At 42.1% G+C, this 10,245-nt stretch overlaps 2 protein-coding genes across 2 annotated transcripts in view; one reads left to right on the top strand and one right to left on the bottom strand.

Moving 5' to 3' along the window:
- ZCCHC17 (zinc finger, CCHC domain containing 17) overlaps positions 1-3,276 on the bottom strand; it is a 58,522-nt gene extending 55,246 nt beyond the window's left edge. Inside the window, exon 1 of the mRNA XM_012642336.1 lies at positions 3,225-3,276. The gene's annotated coding sequence lies outside the window, so the exon portion shown is untranslated. The remainder of the gene's footprint in view (positions 1-3,224) is intronic.
- A 210-nt stretch (positions 3,277-3,486) lies between these two features.
- Positions 3,487-10,245, top strand: part of SNRNP40 (small nuclear ribonucleoprotein 40kDa (U5)) — a 45,882-nt gene continuing 39,123 nt past the window's right edge. Inside the window, exons 1-4 of the mRNA XM_012642207.1 lie at positions 3,487-3,688; positions 5,770-5,899; positions 7,265-7,358; positions 8,523-8,688. Of these exons, the coding sequence (XP_012497661.1) occupies positions 3,545-3,688; positions 5,770-5,899; positions 7,265-7,358; positions 8,523-8,688 (534 nt within the window). The 5' untranslated portion in view covers positions 3,487-3,544. The remainder of the gene's footprint in view (positions 3,689-5,769; positions 5,900-7,264; positions 7,359-8,522; positions 8,689-10,245) is intronic.

Here is a 10,245-nt window from a genome sequence, read left to right as displayed (position 1 = left end):
GTAATCCTAGCACTCTGGGAGGCCAAGGCGGGCGGATTGTTTGAGCTCAGGAGTTCGAAACCAGCCTGAGCAAGAGCGAGACCCCCGTCTCTACTAAAAATAGAAAGAAATTAATCGGACAACTAAAAATATATAGAAGAAATTAGTCGGGCATAGTGGCGCATGCCTGTAGTCCCAGCTACTTGGGAGGCTGAGGCAGTAGGATCATTTGAGCCCAGGAGTTTGAGGTTGCTGTGAGCTAGGATGACACCACGGCACTCTAGCCAGGGCAACACAGTGAGACTCTGTCTGGGAAAAAAAAAAAAGACTTCCTGTTCTGGTAGGGGATAATGGTGACCAATTACACTACAGTGTCAAGCCAGGAAGTTTAAGAGATGACAACTAAGTAGGCCTTAGGATAAACAGAAGTCTTCTAACAGAGAATACGGTTCTTTGATCTCATCAGAACCCTGATCTATTGGCCTCTTTTTTCTTCCAATCTATCAGCCCTCCCCTTTTTCTTCACTTTTCTAATTCAGCTTAGATTCCATAATCCATCATTCCAATAATACCCTAAAGTTCCCTTCAACTCTGTCTTTATAGCTTACCTCTCTGGCAATACCTCTACCCTGGTGGAGGATAGTTGCAGACAACAGAACCCACTGTAGTTAGCTTATGCAGAAAGGGATTTATTGCCAGGTATTATGTGGTTTCCAAAATTATTGGAAGCACTATAGTAACAGACTTTGGCAGAACATCCAGGAACAACTCCTAACCCACAAAATAACACTGCCTTTGCCATAATCCAAGAAAGTTATGGCTTCCACTGGTCACCAAACCAGGAAGCTATTGACTGGAAAAACTCTATGCCATAATATTTGCCAGCAAAACCAGATGCCTCATACCCTCCTTCTCTCCACTTTTAACTCAGTTCCAAATTCAGTTCTCCTCTAAAGTACAAGGGAGTGTAGAAAATGGTTCTTAGCATTCCAGATTGTTCAGTAAGAGAGGACACATTAGAGGGTACAGTGTGTGTTTGAAGCTACAAAGCCAAAGCCACAGTCCTTGTCATACCTAGATGGGTATGTACTAAAGTGCCTAATGTGCTGGAAAAAAATTTTGATCCTCAAATGGGCCCTTAACTCTGTCCAGCAGTATTACATTTCTCTAGTAAACTCATTCTCCGACATTCCCCAATGACTTTCACATCTGCAATATTCTCAACTCTCACTCTATGATCTCACTTTACAGAGAAAGTAGAAGTCATGAGAAAGGAACTCATCTTACCAATATCAAACATACAAACAACCTTTATCTACAGCCTTCTTCACTTCTATTTAATGGAGAAACTGTCCATCTTCCTCAGGCTGATCCCTCTATCTATACTTTGAATCCCATCCATTCCTATGTTCTCAGATATTTTATACTATTGATGACCCAGTTTCTCATATATTATTCAACTTCTCCACTGTTCTCTCAAGTGGATCCTAGACAACCCTTCATCCCCATCAGCTACCACATCCTCTCTTCTTCTTTACAACATATCTATGAAAAATACTGTCTAGGTTCACTGCCTCCATTTTCTTGCCCGAGTCCTTGCCTCATATCTGGCTTTTGGACCAATCACACCAACAAAATAATTCTTGCTAAGGTTACCATGAGCTCCATGATAATAAAGCAAACAGAGACTTTTCAATCCTCAAGTTATTTAAATTCCAGGAGTTTCTATCACAGACAATTCTTTTGCTTCTGAGACATTCCTCCAGTCCTATTCCCTAGCTCTTCTGTTTCTTCTGTAGGTTCATCCACCTGTTGTTTCCCATTAAATGTTGGACCTATTCAAGGTTCTGACTTAGGTGACCTTACCCCCACCTACCTATATATGCAAATTGTCCCCAAATTTATATTTCCAACAAAAATGTCTCTTCTGAGCATCAAAGCTATATTTCAACCTGCTTCTTGTATGCCACAAATGACCCCCAAACACACACCACAAAAAACTCCAAAACCACAAAGCCAATACATAAGATAGAAACCTAGGAGTTATCCTTGATTTCTCTCTCTTCACTCCTTGAATCCAATCCATACCAAGTCCTACGCATTTTACTTCCTATATTTCCCTAGAATCTGTCCAATTATCTGCTGTTCCACCAACATCCTTGTTGACATCTCTGACTAGGATTACTGCACATCCTCCTAAGTGGTCTATCTGCATCCACTAGGGCTCTCCCCACCCGTCTGTTTAGGAGGGATCAAGACCCCTCCTCTATCACACCCCAAGGGCAAGGGGGCTTCAGTGGTGTCCCATCAGTTTTAAAGCAAAAGCTACAAATTCCTGTCAGGTCTGACCTGTATTGCATCCAGCTTCGTCTTGTACCATACTCCCCCTCATTCTCTTTGTAGCAGCCACACTGGCTCTTTGTGACATTTTAGTCATTTTTCTCCCAACTGCACAGAGTCTCTAAACATGCTGTTCTCTATGGAATGCTCTGCCTTCACCTCTTCACCTAATAAATTAGAATTCTTCCTTCAGATATCAGCTCAGGCATCTTTTTCTCAGAAAAACCTTCCTGCTTATTTCAAGCACTCATAGCATCAGGTATCTCTCCTAGGGGGCTCTTCCATTTATTAGTGACATCATAGTTTAACACGTTTTCCCCACCAGACTCAAACCCCCTGAGATCAGGGACCATGTTTGGTTCACAACGTATCCCCAACCTTCTGCGCAATAAATATTAGTCGGACGATTGAGGAAAAGATCTGGCTCACGTGGATGAGTCTCAAATTTCTCAACAAGACTGTGCTCTGGAGAAGGAATTGGACGTTTCCTTCATCACAGTCTCTCTCAGGGGCATAGAGTAGGTCCTTATAAAAGACTGCAGAATCAGTGACACAAACAAGTCGGCCTCCTCAGCCAATCGGGGCACTGGTAGAGGCTGGGAGACAGGCCTTTCTCCCTGGGAAGGCCTGGCAGAGGGCTGGATACATCAAACGCTTGTTGAAGAGAACCGCCAAGGGCCCCAGGCGGCCGCAAGGGCTGAGTCCTGCCGCCAGAGACCCCAAAGCTGTGCTCCTGCCCGGAAAGGGAACCCAGGCTACTACATACCCGATCTGGGGACACGAAGCCCGTTTCCCGCCCCTTGCTATCAGCACATTCAGCTGAGAAAGGAAGGCTCAGACTGCACAACCAAGGGGTCGCCTCCAGATGCATGCAGCCAACCACCCCCTCTCTTCCTCACACTTACGCGGCGTCAGCTCCAGGTCTCCCAGCCGCAGCATCGTGCAAAAGCCAAACCCAGTCAGTACGATTCCACCCACAAGACCCAGCGCGCCTAGGAGGGACGCCAGCTCCGTCCACCAATCCTGGAATCGCACTCTCCTGACGTGAGCAAGAGAAGACCAATAACAAGAGACTATCCAGAGGGCGGTGCAGAGGGAAATATTGAAAGTCGATTGGGCTCTCCAAGCCGGAAGTTATGGAGGAAGAACTAAGTTGGAACCAATTGCGTGGCGCCTGAGGGTGTCGGCGCGGTCCGTGGCGGCGCTGAAGAGAGCGGTTACCGCCATGATAGAACAGCAGAAGCGTAAGGGCCCAGAGTTGCCGCTGGTCCCAGTTAAGCGGCAGCGGCATGAGTTGCTGTTGGGAGCGGCGGGGTCGGGCCCGGGCGCGGGGCAGCAGCAGGCGACGCCGGGAGCTTTGCTGCAAGCGGTAAGTGAAGAAGCTGGCCACGTTGGGCCCTCAGCTCATCTTCCTCTCCCCTCAGAGCGCTTATCAGATAGATGATCCGGCACTGGCCCATTCCCGCATTGCCTGGGCGGAACGAGAATACTTACCTGGATTTAAAGCAGATAAACACTATAAAAGTGCCCGATGTCTTGCGGATGCTCCGTACATGTTTCCCTGTTTGGCGCCGGTTTTCATCCTCTCGACTGCCCTGTGAGGTAGCAACAGAATTCGAGTTAAGAACCTTCGGCTCAAAACCGAGATCGGGCTCACGCATCCTAAATCTTCCATGGATCCAGCACAGAATAAACATTTAGAAAAGTTTGTAGAGTGAATGAATGAATGAGAGGAGGAAGAAGGGAAATGAATGATATTGGCTCGCTTTGGGACTTGGGCAAGTTGCTTTTCCCTTTATTTCTCTGCACTGGTATCATTAATAATTGAATAATAGCTACCGTTCATTGACCCTTGTACTAAGTGCTTTGTATATGAAATTTCCATTAATATTCTAAGAGTTAGCAGCTGTTATTAGCCCATTTTGCAGATGGGAAAACAAACTCTTCCCGACTCCTCAACCAGTCTTTCAACAAATCCTGCTGGCACCGGTCTCAAAGTATATCCAGAATTTCTGTCACTACCTCATGGTCTAAACCATTATTATCCCATCTGGCATTATTGCAATAGGGTCCTAACTGGTTTTTCGTTTTCTGCTGTTGTATTGAGGTCTGTTATCAACCTAGCAGCCAGAGGAATACTTCTAAACATGAGATCACATAACCCTCTGTTGAAAACTTCCCAGTGGCTTTCCACTTCAGAGTAAAAACCAAAATTCTCATAATCTTTTGGCCCTCATTCCCTTTATCCATCTGATAAAACAATTTTCCATTGTTCACCTGGCTCCAGTCACTGTTTGCCATGCTCCTGCCTCAAGGCCTTTGCATTTGCTGCTCCCTCAGCTGGAATGCTCTTCTTCAAAATGTCCACATGGTTTACACACTGAGCTCCTTTAAATCTTTGCTCAAATATCACTTTTTCAGTGAGAGCTTTCCTGACCACTCTATTTCAAATTGCAATACCTCGTATTCTGAAACCCATTTTCCTACTTTGTTTTTCTCCATAGCATATACCACCATTCAGATATTTTGCATGTTTTCTATCTCCTTTCCTGTTTCCCACTGAAATATAAGCTCCCTTGTTTATTTTGTTGACCGCTGTTTCCCCGGTGCCTGAAACAGTACCTGATACATAACATTTTTTTGAATAAATGAATTAGCTGGAAACTACTGAAGAGATTTGGGTGTTATGGTTAGTATACTTGTTCTTCCTATTTGACAAGTAAGAATATAAGCCCAGGCTTAGGCGAATTGCCCAAATGTAGACTAAGTGTCCAAGATCATAATTAAAACCACTTTGCCCAATAGTCTGTACCATGCAGGATTGTTGGGAAGGTCAGTTCAGTCATTCAGTAAATGAGCCAGAGACTGGGATGACAGTGTTGGATGGTGTAGGCAGGATCCCTGCACTCATAAAGTGTCAATTCCCTGGGGAAAAAGACAAACTGTGTAAGCAAGTACACGAGGAAGGTAATTTCAGATAGTGATAAGTACTATGGAGGAATACAGTGGAGTTAGTGGACTACAGGGGAGTAGGTGGGATGCTTACTGAGTTTGAGTGATCAAGGCAAGACTTTCTGAAGAGGGAATATTTGAAAGAAGCCAAATCTAGGAGGAAAGGATTCCTGTCAGGGGCAACTGTAAGTATGAAGATCCTGAGGCAGAAATTAGTTCAACAAGTTTGACCAATCAAAAGTTGGCTGTGAGATAAGAACAACAGAGAGGGAGGAGGAGAGCTGATATAACAGTAGATCCTGGAAAGTTGAGGACAGTGTCAAATTGGAGGCAGATTAGATTTAGAGAATGGAGAACACCTGCCATTCTCTAAATCAAATGAAATTCGCTCAGTCATTGTTTCCATGATCTTTTTCCTCCATACCCCACCCCACCCCCCAATTTTGCAGCCTCCTTTGCCTGTATACAATGGCTACCCTGTACTTCTCTTCTGTCTAGGGGCCTCCAAGGTGTTCCTCCCTTCAAGCCCCAATCATGCTGCTCTCAGGACATGAAGGAGAAGTATACTGCTGCAAGTTTCACCCCAATGGATCCACCTTAGCATCTGCAGGATTTGACCGACTGATACGTAAGGCGTGGTTTTTAATCTGGAGTAATTGTTCTCTCCTGGATAGTGATTATTTTTTAAAATCTTGGATGCCACAGAAGTTATCAGCCTTAAGTTGCCAACATAACAAACTACATGGCTAACATGCTAAAATAGGGGCATGAAAATGCTAAATGATCTGGGGTGTAGAACTTGGTGTCTATGTAGTAAATGAAGAAGGAAGGAATTTTACTGATTGGAACATGAGTTGCTCTAGTTTGAAAATATCTTCCTCACGGAGGCAAATCTTGAGCTGGTTTAGCAAGACACTTAGCATTCTAGGCTTAAAAGGTTAATGGGAGTAATGACAGAGATAACCTTTCTTTTCCCAAAAGTATGAGATCCTCCTCTTGATCCACTCCCAGGATCCTAGCATATGGGAAGGAAAGAGGGGATCCTAAAATGGTAACTCACTTAAATAATCTATCTGTATATTATTAGAATCTGCTACCAGAGTCTCAGCTATCTAAGTCAGGAATACTCATTTTTGAGAAATGAGTAGAAAAAGTCATTTTGGGAGAGTCATGAGAAAAGGCAAGAAAGGAGCTAACAGAAGCTTCTGACTTTTTTTTCTTCTGGTTTCATTTGCTGATTATGAGATGAAATGAATTCTTTGGCTCTTCTCTGAACCTCAAGGTGGATGCTGTCTGTCTTCAGTGCCCATTTTGATTTAGATGTTCTAGCTCTATGATCCTTAAGCTTGTAAGTGGCCAAGCATCTGGAAGGCTTAGAGATCTTTGCAGAATATATGAGTTATTAATTTCATCAAACAAACTACAATGTTCTCAGCAGAAAAATAACTATTGTCTATATGTACATCTTACATATAAATAAGTGATCCTTAATAACGCTTATCAGACTTCACTGTGTGCTAGACCATGTTCCCTGCAGATAGGACCTCTGTCTACTCATTTATCCCAGCACCTGGCGTGTAGTAGGTTCTTAGTACATGTGGAATGAATAAATGTAGTATAAAGTCATTGCCATGTGACCTTTAAGTTGTAGCTTCCTAGGTTTTCTGTAAGTGCCATCATTTTGTAGTCTACTTACAGACTTAGTGCAGACAAGTAGTAGGTGCCAACTCTTTTTAAATTACAGGAGAAAAAAAGTTAAGATTTGAAGAAATTACATCCATCAATTTTTTTTTACCTTATGAATTGTAAAAATATTGCCATTATTTTTATTTTTGCATCAGAAAAATTAGTCCACTTGGTACAACCAGTAGTGTTCCAAGGTAGTATAATTTGAGAACTGTTGTTCTGGTAAATTCGTAAGTACCCTTTCCACAGCCAGTAATGAGTTTTCTTTTGCCTGGTAATGCTCACAGAACCCCTGTCTCCCTAACAGTGTTGTGGAATGTCTATGGTGACTGTGATAATTATGCCACATTGAAGGGACACAGTGGAGCAGTGATGGAACTGCATTATAACACAGATGGCAGGTGAGTATCCTGCATAATGGAATGACAGCTTCTTCTCGTACTAGTTCTTAGCATCCTTTCACCTTTCAACCTTGATTTTGCTCTTTCAGGAAATGTTGCTGTCAAAAACTACTGCATTTGGGTAGCCACTTTATTATCCTTATCACTGCTACCCCAAGTGGGTGTTTATTGTCTGTGCAGGCAAATATATCATCTCTGTCACCTAACATTTCAACAGCTGAGACAAATTTGTTTTCTTAAGATGTAAAGCAAAATGTAATTTTTTACATGTAGAAGTTAGCTATTTGTATTATAAATGTAATAAAATAATTTCGAGGAACCCAAAAAAGTAGAGAGAGGAAAAAAAGACCACATCCCTACCACTCCAAAGGTAATCACTGTTAATTTTATATTTTTCTAACACCTTTTTTCTACTCAAAACTATTTAGGTTTTTACATATTTATTAGAATTAGATGTACGGACGTGGTGCCTGTAATCCTAGCACTCTGGGAGTCCGAGGCTGGTGGATCGTTTGAGCTCAGGAGTTTGAGACCAGCCTGAGCAAGAACGAGACCCCGTCTCTACTAAAAATAGAAAGAATTTAGCCGGGCATGGTGGCACATGCCTGTAGTCCCAGCTACTCAGGAGGCCGAGGTAGGAGGATTGCTTGAGCCCAGGAGTTTGAGGTTGCTGTGAGCTAGGCTGACGCCATGTCACTCTAGCCCGGGCAATAGAGTGAGACTGTCTCAAAAAAAAAGAATGAGATGTACGATCTTGTCTGCTGCTTTTTTCTCTGAATATTGTTTAGAGTGTTCACTGAACCTTTTCTGGTTGTGAGGGCTGCCCAATTTTAAAAAAAAAAACATTGTTTAGCTGACATCCATTATCATAAACATTATTTTAATGACTATAAAATTTTAGAATATCTATAGATAATATGAAAATTTGGTTACATTAAGTTAATTAATTTAATTTCAGACTTCACAGGGTAGACCTTATAACTGGGCCTAGAGCACAAGTAGAATTTTGATAGGAAGGGTAAGGCATTCCAGCATCATGGGCCAAACTGGCAGAGCACAACAGGTCAGTGATCTTGAAGAATTTGGCACATTTTGGCCAAGTAGGAAAGACACATTGTTATTGTTCGTCTTTGCTTATTTCTTTTTTGTTCTTCCTCTTTCTAGTATGCTCTTCTCAGCATCCACAGATAAAACTGTGGCAGTGTGGGATAGTGAAACAGGAGAGAGAGTTAAAAGGCTAAAGGGACATACGTCCTTTGTGAATTCCTGTTATCCAGCTAGGAGGGGCCCCCAGCTTGTCTGCACTGGCAGTGATGATGGTACAGTTAAGGTGGGTATTTTCTGTCTGTGTTGTAGTTTCTGAGGTGACATAAGGTAAACCTTATTTTGCCTTTCCACCTGTGCCATACCTTCCTCTGCACAACTTAATTTTAGTAGTCATTCACTAAAACAGACACCTGAAAATTTTCCCTGTTTAAAATAATCAGTGTTTTAATTACTATACAGAATAATATTAAAACCATAGAATAAATTGTTACTTGAAATAAAATGGACTATGTGGGTTTGATCGTTGGCTCATCCGTTAATTTTGTGATGTTGGGCAGTTCACTTTTCAGAATTTCTTAATCTTTAGAACAGTGATGGTAATAAGTATGTCTTACAAGGCTGTTATTAGTATACCTTCAATCAGGGCACAGCAAAAAATGAGATTACACACAATAAATAAAATGCTCAGGGCCAGGCATGGTGGCTAACCTATAATCCCAGCACTTTGGGAGGCTGAGGCAGGAGGAACCCTTGAGGCCAGGAGTTCAGGACCAGCCTGGGCAACATAGCAAGACCCCATCACTACCAAAAAAAATTAGCGATGAACTGGGCATGGTGGCACATGCCTATAGTCCTGGCTACTCAGGAGACTGAGGTGGGAGGATCGATTGAGCCCAGGATTTTTAGATTACAGTGAACTCACACCACTATAGTCAAGCCTGAATGACAAAGTAAAACCCTGTCTCTTAAAATAAACAAACAACAACAACAGAAAAAACTGTTTATGGTTCTAGTGTAAAACAGGATGGGAACTTAAATATCATTTAGTCTGATGGTTTCTAACCTGTCTGTAGAGAGAATCACCTGAAGAACCTGTTAATAACCCAAAGTTTCTGGTTCAGTGGGTCTGAAATAGGAATCAGAATTTATAACATGTTCTTTAAATGATTTGTGATACAGCAGGTTTGACATTTTGGGAGCCACTGACCTTGTCCAGCATCCTCATTTTACAAATGAGGAAATGAGGCCTAGAAATAAATCTCAGAGGCACATAGGAAACGCTGCATTGTGGTACCAACCATTTTATTCTTCCTTTGGCACTAATTTTGGACTCTGGGTTATATTTTAATGATTAAGTGGGGAGGGACTTCAAAGGAATACATCTGAGAAACCACACTAAACTTGTGATTGTTGGTTTTTTAAGTGAATTTGCTTTTTTTAAATGAAGCTGGTGATGCTGACATATTGGATTATCTGCTTTGAGATGATTTTTCTACTCAATGGTTTTTTATGCCTAATTGGTTGGGGCCCCTTGATGCTTGGTTGGGAGGAGAATCAGTGGCTTAGGTCTGGTTTTAAGCCTAGAGCTTCAACTTAGGTGTTATTGTAGTTAGAGCATCTTAACAGTAACTAATTTGCTAATTGGCATTTCAAAAGGTACTGAAAGGTGGAAATGCCCTAATGAATTTTGTTAAACTTATTCAGGGCCTGCTATAATAAACATCTAGGAACTTGTTCTTGTTTTTTCTACCTTTCCCTTTACCCTCATTTTCATTGGTTTTGTCTTTTCTTTCTTTGTTTCTGTCCTCACGTTTATCTTTCTGTCTCTCCTTAACTACTA

Source organism: Propithecus coquereli, unplaced genomic scaffold (genome assembly GCF_000956105.1).
Source record: "Propithecus coquereli isolate 6110/MARCELLA unplaced genomic scaffold, Pcoq_1.0 Scaffold178, whole genome shotgun sequence".
Classification (NCBI taxonomy): Eukaryota; Metazoa; Chordata; class Mammalia; order Primates; family Indriidae; genus Propithecus; species Propithecus coquereli.
This window is presented reverse-complemented; position numbering and strand designations above follow the sequence as displayed.